This window comes from Eleutherodactylus coqui, chromosome 1 (assembly GCF_035609145.1).
Source record: "Eleutherodactylus coqui strain aEleCoq1 chromosome 1, aEleCoq1.hap1, whole genome shotgun sequence".
NCBI lineage: Eukaryota > Metazoa > Chordata > Amphibia > Anura > Eleutherodactylidae > Eleutherodactylus > Eleutherodactylus coqui.
In genome coordinates this window covers 515718181-515737673 of record NC_089837.1, presented here as the reverse complement: position 1 = coordinate 515737673, position 19493 = coordinate 515718181, and the positions used below count along the sequence as shown (strand labels likewise).

Here is a 19493-nt window from a genome sequence, read left to right as displayed (position 1 = left end):
TGGGACCCATTAGCTTTTCCTATTTATGTCATAATCAATGCCCGTGCCAAATTTTAAGTTTCTAAGGCATTGGGAAGTGACAGATTTAGATTATGTACGTAAAATTTGGACGCCAATGCTTTTGCGCTAGAATTGAATAATCGAGTTGGGACCCATTTACTTTTCCTATTTTGGAGATAATCTATGCTCGTGCCAAAATTCATGTTTCTACGACATCGGGAAGTTGGAGAACTTTTGGCGAGTCAGTGAGTCAGTGAGTCAGTGAGTCAGTCAGTCAGTGAGTCAGTCAGTGAGTCAGTCAGTGAGTCAGTGAGTCAGTGAGGGCTTTCAGCTTTATATACATAGATGCATGGTAAAGACCTTAAAAAATAAATTAACAACATGCTGGAATTTCATAATTTCCTATTTTTGCCTCTAGAAAAAATGGAAGAAAAAAATTATCAAAATGTTATATGTTCCCAAAACATGATAAATGAAGACTAGAGCTCAAAAAATAAGCCTCTACAGAGCTCCAGCAATAGAAAGATAAAACTGTTACGACTCTTAGAATGCGGCAACCCACTGCTGCCAGTGGTCCCATTGAAAGCAATGGGTTGCAGGCAACCACTGCAGGGATTTTTGTGGAAGGCTTGAAATATAAGCCCTTCCCTGAAAATCATCCGTAGCTTGTGTAAAAAAAATATATATTCACCTAGCCGCCGCTGTGCATCTCCGGCACGTTTTGTTCCTGGCTTCCCTGGCAGTGTTCTGAAGTATTTAAAAATCCCCGCTTCCTGAAAGGGCTGTATCTGATTGGCTGAGCATTCATTCATTGAATGACAGCTGAGTGCTGTCTGTGATTTGTCACAGCACTCAGCCATTCAGAGGCAGCACTCAGCCATTCATTGAGAGTGAGGGTGATCAATGCGTAAAACATGTTACCATGGGAGGTGGTGAGTTCTCCTTCAATGGAAGTGTTCAAACAAAGGCTGGACATATATCAGTCTGAGATGATTTAGTGAATCCCGCACTGAGCAGGGTGTTGGACCCGATGACCCTGGAGGTCCCTTACAACTCTACCATTCTAGGATTGAATTCACAGCGCTTTCCCTGGGTGGGGATTTTTGCTTCAGAACACTGCCCCATTGAAATCAATGGAAGAACTTAGTCTCTGCTGCAGTCCGTCACAGTGTTCAGTGATGAGGGGACCTTTGTAGAGCAGCTGCTCTAGTGAATGGGCAACGTTTGCCTGTTCACGCAGTCTCCGCTTAAGCCAGGAGCGCATGTGAACGAGGCCTTAATATACAAAATATATCTTGCAGGCTAGAGTGACTATGTCAATACCAAGACATCTAACATTTCATTTTTTTTGTTAACAGTGTTGTGAAAGTTTTTTTTTTTCAGGGCTGAGTAGCACTTTTAATTGGTACATTTTTTCATGATGTGCAGGTTATATAAAATACTTTTTTCTTTAAGCCATTACGAATACCATGTTTTTTTCTTCTTCTATATAATAAAGGAGAAATCTGGGGTTTGGACGTTTTAATTTTAATTTTGCACTTTAACTTTTTATTTTTTAACCACTAGGGGACTTAAATATTACCATATTTTATCATTCTTCTAATACACTGCTATAGTTAAGTACATTAGAAGACCTCTAAGCTCAGCCAGATGCTGAGCCTGATAGGCAACCATAGCTGATAAAGTCAAAGGCCATAGTCAAGCCTCTGGTTGCCACGGCCCGAACCTGTTCAGGGGGCTTGGCAAGTCTCCGGGGAGTCTGATAGTTTTCCTCTTTTTCCAAGAGCCTCCTGGGTTTTTTTGCAAATACATATCTAGCAAAGTTTAACTTGTCTGTAATAACTTTCTGCTACAAGTTCTTCTATCTTAAGTCATTCAAAAGCCATTTGCTTATCTTCCCAAACCAAACCCCATTGTAAAGCAATTGAAAGGGTAACAAACTGGAGCAGAAAGTGATCATAACGCATTATAAGGCAATTTGCATTTTGTTACATCTGTATTCAATTACACATTTACATTTTATCCTATAATCACCATCAAAATGCCAACTGACATGGAAGTCATGTGACATTTGTGTCCGTTATTTTATGTGGTAGCTAGAGATGAGCGAACGTACTCGTCCGAGCTTGATATTCGTGCGAATATTACAGTGTTCGGGATGCTCGTTACTCGTAACGAGTACCACGCGGTGTTCCGGTTACTTTCAATTTCCTCTCTGAGACGTTAGCGCGCTTTTCTGGCCAATTGAAAGACAGGGAAGGCATTACAACTTCCCCCTGTGACGTTCAAGCCCTATACCACCCCCCTGCTGTGAGTGGCTGGGGCGATCAGATGTCACCCGAGTATAAAAGTCGGCCCCTCCCGCGGCTCGGCTCAGATGTCTTGTGAGTTAGCTGAGGGAAAGTGCTGTTCTATTGGAGTTGCTGTAGGGAGAGTGTTTGTAGTGAGTGTAGGCTTCAAGAACCCCAACGGTCCTTCTTAGGGCCACATCTACGTGTGTGCAGGCTGCTGTTAGCAGTGGAGAAATTTATTTTTTTTCTCAAAATCGGCAGTGCAGAGCATTGCACCCGGTATTAGGGACAGAAGTGGTGCTTAGGCAGGGAGAGTGTTAGGAGTGAGTGTAGTCTTCAAGAACCTCAACGGTCCTTTCTAGGGCCACATTTAACTGTGTGGAGTACTGTGCAGGCTGCTGTTAGCTGTGTTGCTAATTTTTTTTTTTCTCAAAATCGGCAGTGCAGAGCATTGCACCCGGTATTAGGGACAGAAGTGGTGCTTAGGCAGGGAGAGTGTTAGGAGTGAGTGTAGCCTTCAAGAACCTCAACGGTCCTTTCTAGGGCCACATTTAACTGTGTGGAGTACTGTGCAGGCTGCTGTTAGCTGTGTTGTTTTTTTGTTTTTTTTCTCAAAATCGGCGATGCAGAGCATTGCACCCTCCATTGATACTACAGGCACAGAATTGTGTAGGCAGGGCCACAACACAGTTATTAGTCATTGAATAGACGCAGTGGGCCTATCCTTTTAAACAAAAGGGAAGAAAGTATATTTGCCCTGCCTCTGTCAGTCCTAAGGGCTCTGGGTACGTGTGTGCTGCGTGGAGAACGTAAAAAAATCAGACGCAACCAGCTACGGTTGAGTGCAGCCTTGCGCCAATTTCTTTCCTGCCTGTGAAATCAAATCACTGCTAATACAGCATGCTGAGGGATAGGGGTAGGCCTAGAGGACGTGGACGCGGCCGAGGACGCGGAGGGCCAAGTGAGGGTGTGGGCACAGGCCGAGCCAGTGCGGTGTCCAGGGGTAGAGGCAGGGCCAGACTGAATAATCCACCAACTGTTTCCCAAAGCGCCCCCTTGCGCCATGCCACCCTGCACAGGTCAAGGTGCTCTACGGTGTGGCAGTTTTTCACAGAGACGCCTGACGACCGACGAACTGTGGTGTGCAACCTTTGTCGCGCCAAGATCAGCTGGGGAGGCACCACCAACAGCATGCGCAGGCATATGATGGCCAAGCACCCCACAAGGTGGGACGATGCCCGTTCACCGCCTCCGGTTTGCACCACTGCCTCTCCCCCTGTGCCCCAACCTGCCACTGAGATCCAACCCCCCTCTGAGGACACAGGCACTACCGTCTCCTGGCCTGCACCCACACCATCACCTCTGCTGTCCTCGGCCCCATCCAGCAATGTCTCTCAGCGTAGCGTCCAGACGTCGCTAGTGCCACAGTTTGAGCGCAAGCGCAAGTACGACGCCACGCACCCGCACGCTCAAGCGCTAACCGTGCACATTGCAAAATTGATCAGCCTAGAGATGCTGCCGTATAGGCTTGTGGAAACGGAGGCTTTCAAAAGCATGATGGCGGCGGCTGCCCCACGCTACTCGGTTCCCAGTCGCCACTACTTTTCCCGATGTGCCGTCCCAGGCCTGCACGACCACGTCTCCCGCAACATTGTACGCGCCCTCACCAACGCGGTTACTGCCAAGGTCCACTTAACAACGGACACGTGGACAAGCACAGGCGGGCAGGGCCACTATATCTCCCTGACGGCACATTGGGTGAATTTAGTGGAGGCTGGGACAGAGTCAGAGCCTGGGACCGCTCACGTCCTACCCACCCCCAGAATTGCGGGCCACAGCTCGGTGGTGGTATCTGCGGCGGTGTATGCTTCCTCCACTAAAGCACCTTCCTCCTCCTCCTCCTCCTCCAACGCAACCTCTGTCTCGCAATCAAGATGTGTCAGCAGCACGTCGCAAGCAGTCGGTGTCACGCGGCGTGGCAGCACAGCGGTGGGCAAGCGTCAGCAGGCCGTGCTGAAACTACTCAGCTTAGGAGAGAAGAGGCACACGGCCCACGAACTGCTGCAGGGTCTGACAGAGCAGACCGACCACTGGCTTGCGCCGCTGAGCCTCCAACCGGGCATGGTCGTGTGTGACAACGGCCGTAAGCTGGTGGCGGCTCTGCAGCTCGGCAGCCTCACGCACGTGCCATGCCTGGCCCATGTCTTTAATTTGGTGGTTCAGCGCTTTCTGAAAAGCTACCCCCACTTGTCATACCTGCTCGGAAAGGTGCGCCAGCTCTGCGCACATTTCCGCAAATCCCACACGCACGCTGCCACCCTGCGGACCCTGCAACATCGGTTTAATCTGCCAGTGCACCGACTGCTGTGCGACGTGCCCACACAGTGGAACTCTACGCTCCACATGTTGGCCAGACTCTATGAGCAGCGTAGAGCTATAGTGGAATACCAACTCCAACTTGCGCTGCGCAGTGGGAGTCAGCCTCCTCAATTATTTACAGAAGAGTGGACCTGGTTGGCAGCCATCTGCCAGGTCCTTGGAAAATTTGAGGAGTCTACCCAGGTGGTGAGCGGCGATGCTGCAATTAGCGTCACCATTCCTCTGCTATGCATCTTGAGAAGTTCCCTGCAAAGCATAAAGGCAGACGCTTTGCGCTCGGAAGCAGAGCCGGGGGAAGACAGTATGTCGCTGGATAGTCAGAGCACCCTCCTGTCTATATCTCAGCGCGGTGAGGAGGAGGAGGAGGAGGAGCATGAGGAGGATGAGGAGGAGGGGGAAGAGACAGCTTGGCCCACTGCTGACGGTACCCATGCTGCTTGCCTGTCATCCTTTCAGCGTGTATGGCCTGAGGAGGAGGAAGAGGAGGAGGATCCTGAAAGTGATCTTCCTAGTGAAGACAGCCATGTGTTGCGTACAGGTACCCTGGCACACATGGCTGACTTCATGTTAGGATGCCTTTCTCGTGACCCTCGCGTTACACGCATTCTGGCCACTACGGATTACTGGGTGTACACACTGCTCGACCCACGCTATAAGGAGAGCCTTTGCACTCTCATTCCCGAAGAGGAAAGGGGTTCGAGAATGATGCTATACCACAGGGCGCTGGTGGACAAACTGATGGTAAACTTCCCATCCGACAGCGCTAGTGGCAGAAGGCGCAGTTCCGAGGGCCAGGTAGCAGGGGAGGCGCAGAGATCAGGCAGCATGTACAGCGCAGGCAGGGGAACATTCTCCAAGGCCTTTGCCAGCTTTATGGCTCCCCAGCAAGACTGTGTCACCGCTCCCCAGTCAAGGCTGAGTCGGCGGGAGCACTGTAAAAGGATGGTGAGGGAGTACGTAGCCGATCGCACGACCGTCCTCCGTGACGCCTCTGCCCCCTACAACTACTGGGTGTCGAAGCTGGACACGTGGCCTGAACTCGCGCTGTATGCCCTGGAGGTGCTTGCTTGTCCTGCGGCTAGCGTCTTGTCAGAGAGTGTGTTTAGTGTGGCTGGGGGAATCATCACGGATAAGCGTACCCACCTGTCAACCGACAGTGCCGACAGGCTTACACTCATCAAGATGAACAAAGCCTGGATTTCCCCAGACTTCTCTTCTCCACCAGCGGACAGCAGCGATACCTAAGCAATACGTAGGCTGCACCCGCGGATGGAAGCATCGTTCTCTCTCACCATCCAAAACGGGGACATTTCTGCTTCATCAATCTGTGTATAATATTCCTCCTCCTCCTGCTCCTCCTCCTGAAACCTCACGTAATCACGCCGAACGGGCAATTTTTCTTAGGGCCACAAGGCTCACTCATATAATTTTTCTAAACAATTTTTATATGTTTCAATGCTCTTAAAAGCTCTTAACTTGAACCAATTTTTCGTTAAACTGGGCTGCCTCCAGGCCTAGTTACCACTTAAGCCACATTAACCAAAGCGATTAATGGGTTTCACCTGCCCTCTTGGTTGGCCATGGCCAATTTTTTGGATGTACATTAGTACTGTTGATACAGCAATTTTTGTGGGCCCTCGCCTACAGTGTAATCAAATGAATTTTTAGCCCACCTGCATTACAGCTGACGTTACATCCGCTGTGTTGGGCAATGCAATGGGATATTTTTATGTACCGCCGGTGGGTTCCAGGGAGCCACCCATGCTGTAGGTGCACACGGAGCTTAACCTACATGTGTCCACTTGTAAAGAACCCCAGTCAGACTGGGGCATGCAGTGTGGGCCGAAGCCCACCTGCATTAAGCACGACATTACTACCTCAGCTGTGTTGGGCAATGCAATGGGATATTTCTATGTACCGCCGGTGGCTTCCTGGCACCCACCCATGCTGTGGGTCCACAGGGAATTATAAATGCATCTGTTTCCACTTGTAAAGAACCCCAGTCTGACTGGGGCATGCAGTGTGGGCCGAAGCCCACCTGCATTAAGCACGACATTACTACTAGAGATGAGCGAACACCAAAATGTTCGGGTGTTCGTTATTCGGAACGAACTTCCCGTGATGCTCGAGGGTTCGTTTCGAAACAACGAACCCCATTGAAGTCAATGGGCGACCAGAACATTTTTGTATTTCGCCGATGCTCGCTAAGGTTTTCATGTGTGAAAATCTGGGCAATTCAGGAAAGTGATGGGAATGACACAGTGACGGATAGGGCAGGCGAGGGGCTACATGGTGGGCTGCATCTCAAGTTCACAGGTCCCACTATTAAGCCACAATAGCGGCAAGATTAGGAGGGAGTGACAGCCTGCAGGAGCGCCGCAGATCATCTAAAAACGTAAGTAATGATTTTTATTCTTTGCTCCACTGTATTACCGGCGTATAAGGTGACAGTTGGGGGGTCGTCTTATACGCCCCGTCGCCTTATACGCAGGTATATATTTTTAGTGTAACACATTTCTGGATGAATTGCAGGAAAGGGGTTATATATTTAACCCCTTTCCGACCATTCATCCTGCGATCGCCGGCAGCCCATTGCATTCAGTGGAACATGCTGTATTGCCGCTCCATTGAATTCAATGGGCAAACATCGTTCTTCTCTGCTACAGCTGTTACAGCTGTGCCAGAGAAGAAGGATTTGTCTTCTATATGTTCTCAATGGGGTCAGCGCTGCTGCCGCTGGCCCCATTGAGCGCATATAGAATGCATCCATAGCGAGCCGCGGGAGGGGCAGATTTCAATACTCGGGTGACACCTTATCTCCCCAGCCACTCACAGCAGGGGGGTGGTATAGGGCTTAAACGTTGCAGGGGGAAGTTGTAATGCCTTCCCTGTCTTTATATTGGCCAAAAAAAAGCGCTAACGTCTCAGGGAAGAAAGTTAAATTAACCAGAACACCGCATGGTGTTCGTTACGAATAACGAACATCCCGAACACCCTAATATTCGCACGAATATCAAGCTCGGACGAACGCGTTCGCTCATCTCTAATTACTACCTCAGCTGTGTTGGGCAATGCAATGGGATATTTTTATGTACCGCCGGTGGGTTCCAGGGAGCCACCCATGCTGTGGGTCCACAGGGAGTTGTAAATGCATCTGTTTCCACTTGTAAACAACCCCAGTCAGACTGGGGCATGCAGTGTGGGCCGAAGCCCACCTGCATTAAGCACGACATTACTACCTCAGCTGTGTTGGGCAATGCAATGGGATATTTTTGTGTACCGCCGGTGGCTTCCTGGCACCCACCCATGCTGTGGGTCCACAGGGAATTATAAATGCATCTGTTTCCACTTGTAAAGAACCCCAGTCTGACTGGGGCATGCAGTGTGAGCCGAAGCCCACCTGCATTAAGCACGACATTACTACCTCAGCTGTGTTGGGCAATGCAATGGGATATTTTTGTGTATCGCCGGTGGGTTCCAGGGAGCCACCCATGCTGTCGGTCGACAGGGACTTCACAATAGGGAGTTGTACCTGCCTGTGTCTATGAATTAAAAAGCCCGGTCTGACTGGGGCATGCAGAGACACCTTGACAGAATGAATAGTGTGTGGCACATAGGTTCCCCATTGCTATGCCCACGTGTGCAGCTCCTGATGGCGGTGGCACAGGATTCTATTTCTCATTGCTTCTGTACAGCATTGTGGGTTATCGCCCCGCCCCTTTTAAAGAGGGTCGCTGCCTAGCCATGCCAACCTCTGCAGTGTGTGCCTGCGGTTCCTCGTCATGGCAGACGCACTTCTAAATAGACATGAGGGTGGTGTGGCATGAGGGCAGCTGAAGGCTGCGCAGGGACAGTTTGGTGTGCGCTGTGGGGGGGAGGGGGGGCGGTTGGGCAGCATGTAAGCCAGGAGAAGTGGCAGTGGAGTGTCATGCAGGCAGTGATTGTGCTTTGTTGGAGGTAGTGTGGTGCTTAGCTAAGGTATGCATTGCTAATGAGGGCTTTTCAGAAGTAAAAGTTTTTGGGAGGGGGGGGGGGGCCCACTCTTGCCGCTATTGTGGCTTAATACTGGGACCTGTGAACTTGAGATGCAGCCCAACATGTAGCCCCTCGCCTGCCCTATCCGTTGCTGTGTCGTTCCCATCACTTTCTTGAATTGCCCAGATTTTCACACAAGGAAACCTTAGCGAGCATCGGCGAAATACAAAAATGCTCGGGTCGCCCATTGACTTCAATGGGGTTCGTTAGTCGAAACGAACCCTCGAGCATCGCGAAAAGTTCGTCCCGAGTAACGAGCACCCGAGCATTTTGGTGCTCGCTCATCTCTAGTGGTAGCAGCAGCTCATCTATTGTGTAATTATGGGATGCATGACATGATTGGTAATGACAAGCGTCATCTATAGTGTAATTAATAATAATAAGACCCCTATTGCTTTCTTGTGTCAGTAATTACACACTTATATTATTAGAATGCCTACATAAGCAACAACAATATATGGGAACACAAATGGGACTTACGCTATTAAGACCACCAGCTGTAAACACTTCTCTTCCCTGCTGCCCCCTATCCTTTTCGAGGATGTTTCTCCAGTCCGCGGATTTGTTGCTGCTTTCAGTTGTTGAAAGGTTTATGTCCAAGCATGTAATGGACACACTTTTATTACACCTCCGGGCTGCACAGCACCAGCATCTCTGCTGCAGGACTCTACCTCACTCATCTTGCTGGAGCGATGGTGTTTTACGGGGTCTGCCTGCAGGGGCGCCACTGATCTCCAGGAACGGCAGGATTTATGGAAAGAGAAAATCAGCAGGAAGTCCAGCATGTCTTGGGACGCCTGCCATACATCCTGCAGCCAGAGCTAAGAGAAACCTTCTATAAAAGGCTTCATTCCAAGAGACTCCTGCAACATGCGGTAGATTTGACATCTCTCCCTTTCCTAGGAATCTTAAGAATATTCTTGAATTGACAAGTATGAATTGTCTTTAATTCCTCATGTGAAATAAATGTGAAAACATAAACAAATTCACTAAATATTTATTTTCTCTGTTTTACATTTAGCCCATACATAGTCCGTGTATAAATAGTACCAACTGTGAGAGCGGGTGTTGCTACAGATTTCACACGAAGCGTGCTGGTATATGTGCCCCAAGCTGCTATACCGCCTGTTTTGGTCCGGTGAGTACCTGTATCTGGTGGTGTATTGGTTTTTCCTCTGCACACAGTATAATTCCTCGTTCACACAGGCCTTAAACCATCAGATCCAGACATATTTTCCTGATGTGGCTCTGACAATTTAATCCACGTCAGAACTCCGAGACTCAGATCTAGAGTTCTGCTGCAGATTTTTGTGCACATTCACAAGTGGATGTAACCTCTGTCACGGGACAAATCCACCTAACGTGGTTTCCTCACCAAGAATTACTGTAATAATTTTTTTTTTCTGCAGTGGGGGTTTGAAAATCTGCACAAGGAAACATCTAAATTTTATGCCCTACAGACGAGATATGCAGAGCGATCAATAGAATCCTAAAATGGCGCAGATTTCACCCCAGATTTTAGTACAGATTCTGTGCCCAATTCTGTGGAGAAATCCCACCATGTGGATGAAGCCTGGAGGCCCTCTGTCTGTCTCCTGACTGTCTAACAACTAGTTAAATTGTTAAAAAAAGGAAAATCCTGGAGTGTCTTATCTTATAACCCCACATCTGTTCCTCCTTTACTCCTTCTGGAACTGAATGAATAAATACACTCGGTGTGCTGGTACACATAGCAGCAGTGCGCCGCTCTGTACTGTAAACTGTGTTTTGATGTAGCTTTGGGACACATGGGTTCCACAGATAACCTTTACTGCCTCGTGTATTATCTCTACGAGCCTCACCAACAAACTGCATTGAACAACTGATACAATTTAAGTTAAAACCGCTGCCGGCGGGAGATGTAGCGCCAGACGGGACATTCTCGGACCCTGAACCTCCGGCCTCACGCTGCATCTATTTACAAACAATTCACTGAAAAGGAATGAAATCCATGCAAAGATCCTGGTGTCAGTGATTATACACTTCCATTATAGGAATCCCTACTGCAGCATACAGACATAACTACTGGATGACAAGAATTCTCTTCCCCCCCTTATCTGTCTTGAAGCTGCTACTCCAGCCTGGGGATCACCTGCTGCCTTAACTTACTGACCGGTTTATGCCTCCAGGTTCTCAGCATTACCTCCAACACTGAGTGCCTCTGCCTCACTCATCATGATGAAGTGATGGTGTTTCTATGGGATGCAGGGGCACCACTAATCTCCAAAGGGAGGACAGGATTTATGTGTAGGTGTTGAGGTAGTTCTGGGATTGCTTCCTTTCTGAATATTCTGGTACAGGTTTTCTATGTGTTTTCCTATCTTCTGGCTCTGGTAGGAGTGGTATCAGGTGAAACATGCTTGGCCTTCCCTGTGGGTAATTTGTCAGGACTATTTAGCCTGACCTGGTGCTTAGTTCAGAGCTGTTTCATTTTTCCTCTGTCTGTGATAGAAATCAGATCTGGGTGCTTAATCTACTTTTTGCCTGAGTCTTCTTTAAGCTAAGTACTTTGCTTGTTCTTTTAGTCATCTTGCTTTCTGTGTTCATCTCCTGTCCCATGTAGGGTCAACTAATGGCCTAGGTACGTGGTCAGGTTCGTCCTCATCAGCACAGGTTACCTGCATATAGGCAGGTCCCTTCCCTGGGTAAGATTCTGTAGGGACAGTGTTTTCTCTGTTACGGATGTCTTCAGTGTTTAGCACTGTTTGGTGTGCAGTTAGGTAAGTATTTCAGGTCACGGATCCATTGCATTCTGCTTGGACGTGACAGGAGACAAGGTCAGCAGGCAGTAGCCATGTCCCTGATATACATCCGGTGGTTGGGGTAGAGGAATATTTTTGTATAGGGTCCCTTCCAAGAGACTTCAGTGACATATGGCAGATTTGACAACTATACTAGAGGTCCGGTCTCTCCCTTTTACCTGGGAGTCTCCGGGATGTTACAGGAGAGTTGACAAGGTTGTAACAGTCTTTACTTCCTCCTGTGATATAAATGTGACGCATTATGAACAAATTCACTAAACATTTACATTCTGTGTTTTACATTAAGAACGTTGGAGAACGATGTTTTTACAGTAGTGAATGTAACAGCGGATGTTGTCACGGTGAGGACCTTATGACTGATGCTAGATGTAAGCATAAACGTTCAGAAGATCAGAAATGTTTTGGCCCGGTGAGTACCTGCATGCAGCTGTTGTACTGGTTTCTCCTCCACATACAGTATAAGGGCTCTGTCAGGGTGAGCTGCTGGGATCTCTTGTACTACAGGGTTCCAGGAGCACCTTCACAGGTTGGGGTTAATTGGGCTGGCTGGGTGTGGTATTCTCCAGCAGCCAATCTCTTTTAGTCTGCAGCACTTATAAACCCAGCTCCTGTTTTGATCAAAATGTCAACTAATACCTGGTATTTATATTCAGCTTTATTATCTGTTAGTGTTTGCATTTTGGCTGCTGGATGCTGTCTTTTCTGGCTCTGTGTGCCTTCTTGTTCTGTCCACTTATCCCTGTCCTGTGGCATGTTTATGTGTCCTGTCCTGGTGCGTGGTTCCTGGGAGCAGCTAGGACCCAGATCCGAAGACTGCTGGGCTGCCCTTTATTGGGGCGATGTCCCTGCTTAGTTAGGGCCATGTCATCGTCCCTGTAGTTCAGGGCCAGTTTTCTGAAACCCGTGTGTATTCTTTGGTCACGATCATGTGGGCCCCGTGCTTAGTTGCCCACATCATTGTAAGAGGCTCATTTGCACAGTCTGTTATAATTGTTAGAATCATAAATGATCCTAATCTGTCAGATTTATCAAACTAGATCTGACAGTTTAATCTTTGGTAGAATATATATATACATAACAGTGCCACCTAACAAAAAGAATACATATATGCACGTATATATAGGACACAGGGTGTCCCGCATAGCATAAAAAAATGAGTGCTGCAGTGCTAGACTGGAAGATTCAAGATACACAGACTGCCACATGGTCCACTTTGCAAGAAGTGAGCTCATTAAGGTTCAATCACAACAGGCAGCACATAAGAAACACTATTACTGTGTAGGGAAGCAAAGGGGGCAGTATAACTGTTTGTAATATTAATGGTAGTGTGTGGGGGACAAAAAGGGCACTATTTGCATGTATTTCCACACAGAGAGGAAACTATTACTGCATGAGGGCACAAAGGGGGCACTACTAGTATGTCCACGTTCACACTGGTACTAGTGATTGTAGAAGCCTCTAACAGGTTAAAGAAAAAGAAAAAGGGGTTAAGGAAGAAACTTATGATTTCTAATCTGTCACCAAGGTTTGAAACTGAAAAGACAGAAGGTGGACATATTTACTAATACAGACATAGAAAGGCAGGAACAGCAGCTCCCCGAGGCATGCAGACTGGCAAAATGCTATATTGGGAAGGGGCGCTGATGCAGAATACCGATGTGCGACCGCTTTTATAAATAAATATATATAAAAGCGGTGACTGAGGTACGACCCACAATACTCTGTGGGGGAAGCACGTGAGCAGGCCCAAGGTCAGGTTCAGTCCCAGCCTCCATCTGGTTGACCCAATGTGCCATCAGCTGTGGTTGCTTTTATCGCTCCAAAGATGGGATGAACCATGAAGAAGTTCCACAGGCCAAACCTGGTGCTGTTGCCCCACCCCACACCAAACCTTGGCCTTTGCCCACACCCTCAGCAACCATGGGCATAAAGCGGACTCCGATGCTAGTACAGCTGTGAACTTCAGTTACGCTTCTTTTGATTGGTCCAAATCAGTGTCTCGGATAACTGTGGTAACACGAGAGCAAATACATGTCGACCAGCGCTGATCCCCACACCCTAAGCAAGAGGGGGAGGTGGCATAATAAACCCGAGAAACTGTGACCGAGGTAGGACCCGCGATCCTCTGTGTGGAAGCTTGTGTCAGGTCATGCTCAGTCCCAGCCTCCACCTTGTGTGACCCAAGGTGTTGTGAGTTACATAGCTATGGGAAACCCATGTGAACTCACGCACTTCATTCTGTGTATGTCAGATAGCTCAACAATGCAATGGGAAAGCCATCTGCACCCTACCCAAGTCATTCAGTGTATTTGTGCCAGGCAGCTGGACACCGCGCTGGGAAACCGTTGTGCACCCACAGCATAGGCGAGCCCACGAAACCCAAGGACAGTATTAAACATGAAGAAAAGAGAAAAGTTTCACCCTGCCCAGGACCTCCGCCCACACTTTTGCCCAATTCATTTTGTGTATGTGTCAGGTGAAACATTTCTTTAGCAAGAGTATAGGCGGACCCCTGAAACATTTCTGTAGCAATAGTATAGGGGGACCCTGAACCATTTCTGTACCAAGAGTAAAGGCGGACCCCTGAAATATTTATGTAGCAGGAGTATAGGCGAACCACAGAAACCTTTCTGTAGCAAGAGAAGAGGCGAATCCCTCAAACCTTTTTGTAGCAATAGTATAGGCGGACCTCTCAAACCTTTCTGTAGAAATCTATAGGTGAACCCCTCAAACCTTTCTGTAGCAAGTGTATAGGCAGACCCCAGAAATCTTTCTGAAGCAAGTGTATAAGCGGCCCCTGTGACACATTTTTGTAGCAAGAGTGTAGGCCAGTGGTGGTGAACCTATGGCACTCGTGCCAGAGGCGGCACGCAGAGCCCTCCCTACTGGCACGCGCCACATCGGCCGCTCACCACTTGTGAATACCAGCAGGGGCCGCGGCTCCCCTGCCGGCATTCACAAACGGCACTGCTAGCCACGCTTATCCCGGTACACACTTATTCAGTGTGCAGCTGGAATCCCTCTTCCCCCTGCCCCGACGTCTCCTACCACTTGGTTCCGCCGGGAGGGGGGAGGCGTCCAGCAGCGTGTGTGTCAGAGTGTGTGCTGGGAGCATATTAACTCTTTCTTCCCCACTTCTGCAGCAATCAGCAATTCCCAGCAACCTGATTGGTTGTTTGGGTTGGCTGATTCACCAAACAACCAATCAGGTTGCTGGGAATTACCTATTGAGGCAGAAGTGGGGAAGAAAAAGTTAATATGCATGCCGGGACCATCGCTGACCAGAAGAGGAGTTGAGCTTACAGGAGAATGGGGGGGAGGAGGTAAGTATGTGGGTCTCGGGAGGGGCACTATGGGGTGTCACTTCTGCACTGGGGGCCGCTGGGGGGGTGTCACTACTGCACTGGGGGGCTGCTGGGGAGTGTCAATACTGCACTGGGGGCCGATGGGGGGTGTCACTACTGCACTGAAGGGCCACTGGGGGGTGTCACTACTGCACTGGAGGGCCGCTGGGGGGTGTCACTACTGCACTGGGGGGCCGCTGGGGGGGTGTCACTACTGCACTGGGAGGCCGCTGGGGGATGTCACTGCTGCACTGGGGGGTGTCTCTAATGCACCGGGGGGCCGCTGAGGGTGTCCCTAATACACTGGGGGCCACTGGGGGGTGTCCCTAATGCACTGGGGGCTGCTGGGGGTATCCCTAATGCACTGGGAGCTGCTGGGGGTTACTATTATCGCTGTGGGGTGGGGGACACTATTACTGCTAGGGCCGCTGTGGGGTGGGGGACACTATTACCACTAGGGCCGCTGTGGGGTGGGGGTCACTATCACCGCTGGAGCCGCTGTGGGGTGGGGGTCACTATCACCGCTGGAGCCCCTGTGGGGTGGGGGTCACTATCACCGCTGGGGCCGCTGTGATGTGGGGGTCACTATTATTGCTGCAGCGTGGGGGTCACTATTATCGCTGGGGTTGGGGGTCACTATTACCGCTGGGGCCGCTGTGGGGGTCACTATTACTGCTGGGGCTGCTGGGGGGGTGTCACTATTACCGCTGGGGCTGCTGTGTGGTGGGGTATGTTTACATGTGGCGGACATGGGCAGGGCTGTTTCAAAATAGACAGGGTGCAGATTTTGACTACTTTTTGGATGCAGAAATGCTGCAGAATTTTCCACAGAAATTTCCGCTGAGGACATTCTGCAGTATTACCGCATCCAAAAAGCAGTTAAAATCTGCACCCTGTCTATTTTGAAGCGGCCCTGTGCTTTTTAGAACAACGGGGGTACAATCATACGTTGTGATAAGCCCCGCCCCCTGACGTATTGGCACTTTGCGATAAATAAGTGGGTTTTAGGTTGCAGTTTGGGCACTCGGTCTCTAAAAGGTTCACCATCACTGGTGTAGGCAAACCCCTCAAACCTTTCAGTAGCAATAGTATAGGCAAACCCTGTGACACATTTCTGTAGCAAGAGTATAGGCGAACCCCTCAAACCTTTCAGTAGCAAGTGTATTGGCGAACCCCTGAAACATTGGTGTACCAAGAGTATTGGTGAACACCAGAAAAAACTTGTTTACGAAGAGCACAGGCGAAGCAAGGGCCTGAAAAATTGGTGTACCAAGAGTACAAGTGTATCCCTGAAAAATTGCTTAACCCCGAGGGCAGGTGAAACCCATAAACATTTTTTTAGAGATACAGCTCGTTGTTGCTTAATTTGTAACAGAGCCTGTAGGCAGCCCTCTGAAAAAATTGGTTTTAACAGAGCCTTGTGGCCCGCTGAAAAATTTGCAGTTCAGCGTGATGACATGTTGTTTGAGGAGGAGGAGTAATATCCGAAAAGGCTAGACCAAGCTACTTCTCCCCTTTTTTGGGTTGATAGAGGATGCATTTTTCTTTTGTTTCAGCGAAAAGAATCTTTATGATCTGCTGCTCTCCACCGGTGGAGAAGAGAAGTCTGGGGAAATCCAGCATTTGTTCATCTTAATGGGCAGCAATCTATTTCCCCTCCCCCTCCTCCTCCAAGGAGATACAGACATGAGGTTGGTCAAGCAACATTCTGTCAATCCCCCATCTCCTGTTCCAACCGCAAAGCATTGGCCTTTATGCTTAGCAGTGAACTTCTCAGCAGGCAAAGCAGAGGGATGATAACATAGAATCATAGAATGGTAGAGTTGGAAGGGGCCTCCAGGGTCATCTGCTCAAACCCCCTGCTCAGTGCAGGATTTACTAAATCATCCCAGACAGATATTTGTCCAGCCTTTGTTTGAACGCTTCCATTGAAGAACTCACAACCTCCCATGGTAACCTGTTCCACTCATTGATCACCCTCACGTCAGACAGTTTTTTCTAATATCTAATCTGTGTCTCCTCCCTTTCAGTTTCATCCCATTGATTCTAGTCTTTTCTTGTGCAAATGAGAATAGGGCTAATCCCTCTGCTAATTATGGCTGCATCGCCGCTAACCATTTGGGTAGACTCCTCAAAGTTTTCGAGGACCTGACAGATGTCTGCCATCCGTCCCCACTCCTCTGTGAAGAACTGCGGAGGCTGACTACCACTTCGCATGTTGTAACTGGTATTCCACAATTGCTCTATGCTGCTCGTAAAGCCTGGCCAACGTGCAGCGTAGAATTCCAGTGTGTGGGCACGTCGCACAGCAATCGGTGCTCTGGCTGCTGGAACCGATGTTGCAGTGTCCTGAGGATGGCAGCATCCATGGTGGACTTGCGGAAATGTGCACACACGCGGCACACCTTGCCGAGCAGGTCAGACAAGTGGGGGTAGTTTTTCAGAAACTGCTGAACCACCAGATTGAAGATGTGGGCCAGGCATGGCATGTGTGTGAGGCTGCCAAGCTGCATAGCCCCCCCCCCCCCCCACCCAGGTTACGACTGTTATCACACACCACCATGCACAGTTGGCGGCTTAGCGGCAAAAGCCAGAGGTCAGTCTGCTCCGTCAGACCTTCTAACAGCTTGGTGGCTATGTGTCTCTTGTCATGTAAGCTGATTAGTTTCAGCACAGCTTGCTGACACTTCCCCACCACTGTGCCGCCGCATGCTGCCGACTGCTGGCGACGTGCTCACACTTTTGAATTGAGAAGTGGAGTAGGCGGAGGAGGATCAAGGGGGTTTTGGAGGAGGTGGCATAATACGCTGTGGAAACCAGAACTGAGGTAGGATCCACTATCCTTGTTGTGGGTAGCATGTGAGCAGTCCCAGGCTCTGACTCAGTCCCAGCCTCCACCAAGTTTACCCAATGTGCCGTCAGGGAGATATAGTGGCCCTGCCTGCCAGTACTTGTCCACGTGTCTATCGTTAAGTGGACCTTTCCAGTAACCGCGTTGGTTAGGGCACGGTTTATGTTGCCGGAGACGTGCTGGTGTAGGGCGGGGACGGCACACCGGGAAAAATAGTGGCGACTGGGGACCGTGCAGCATGGGACCACTGCCATCATGTTTTTGAAAGCCTGTTTCCACAAGCCTGTATAGCAGTCCAGGCTGAGTAATTTGGCAATGTGCACATTTAAAGTCTGTGCGTGCGCTTTTGCGCTTGTGTTAGTGACATCTGAACACTGCGCTGAGAGACATTGCTGGAGGGAGTGGAGGACCGTGGAGGTGAGGGTGTGGGTGCAGACCGGGAGGCACTCGTGCCTGCGCCCAGGAAGGGGGATTAGATCTGTGTGCTAGGTTGTGGCACAGGGGAAGAGGCAGTAGTGTGACCCGCAGGTGGTGAATGGCCTTCGTCCCACCTTGTGGGGTGCTTTGCCATCATTTGCCTGCGCAAGCTGGTGAGGCTGGTAGTTGTGGCTCCTCGCCTGATCTTGGTGTGGCACAGGTTGCACACCACTGTTCGTCAGTCATCCAGGCTCTCACTTTGGAACACCTAGCCCGCTGCATGGAGGCTTTCCGCGAGGGGGTGCTGTCGGAAACATTTGGGGGATAACTGGCCACCCCACTCCTTCCTCCAACCTGTCCTGCTGCTGCACTTGCCTCCCTCTCTAAAGCCCTGTCTTCAGTAGGCTTAGCAAGCCAGGTGGGGTCAGTCACCATCATCTAGCAGCTCCAGCACCTCATCCATCCATCCTACTCATCCATCCTCCCAGTGGATGGCAATGGAATAAGAGGATGGAGCAGGATTCTAGAGGTGAACAACTGGCTACGTCGATGGTGCCGTGCGCAAAGATTTGGATTCCTAGACCATAGAGTGAATGACGTGTACGATGGACTGCTTGCTAGAGATGGGTTGCACCTTGCAAAAACAGGTAAGCACATTTTTGGTGGGCGCCTAGCTTCACTCATTAGGAGAGCTTTAAACTAGAACAATATGGGAAGGGAAGTGAAAAGTCAGGTAAAAATATACAGCTAAGGCCCCCTGCACACGGGTGGAAATTCCGCAGTGGGATTTCCCGCAGAATTTCCACCCGTGGAGGCTGCCATAGGATTGCGTTAGAAAACGCAATCCTAAGCAGACGGCCACAATTTGTCCGCGTGAAATCATGCACAGAAAACAAATCGTGGCATGCTCTATTTTTGAGAGAGGCTGGCAGAGCCCCGCACAGAAATGTCACTCCCCGGCAGGGGCTCGGGTCAGGTCCCACTGCAAGAATTCTCGCAGCCAGATCCGACCTGGCCGTCTGCAGGCGGCCTAAATAATACATTTGAGACTCTAGCTATTAGACGTGGAAAGAAAGAACAAAGACAAACAAATTCAGAAGGCAATTCACACCCCCTTCACACCCACTGTAGGCCGGCCGCGCTGAACTCTGTCTGCCGGGACAAGGTAAGTATATATATATATTTTTTATTTTTACACATTTCTGGATGAATTGCAGGGAAGGGCTTCTATATTTAAGCCCTTCCCGACAATTCATCCCACGCACGCCGGCAGCCCATTGCTTTCAGTGGAATCGGCTATAAGCATGTAACCCAGGAGAAGTGGCAGCGGAGTGTCATGCAGGCAGTGATTGTGCTTTGTTGGAGGTAGTGTGGT

At 49.5% G+C, this 19493-nt stretch overlaps 1 protein-coding gene across 2 annotated transcripts in view; it reads left to right on the top strand.

The window, feature by feature from the left end:
* Positions 1-19493, top strand: part of LOC136588680 (dickkopf-related protein 3-like) — a 55328-nt gene that overhangs the window by 8693 nt on the left and 27142 nt on the right. For both annotated transcript variants that reach the window (XM_066588089.1, XM_066588083.1), the window contains exons 2-3: positions 9727-9843; positions 11793-11915. In XM_066588089.1, the coding sequence (XP_066444186.1) occupies positions 9727-9843; positions 11793-11915 (240 nt within the window). The remainder of the gene's footprint in view (positions 1-9726; positions 9844-11792; positions 11916-19493) is intronic.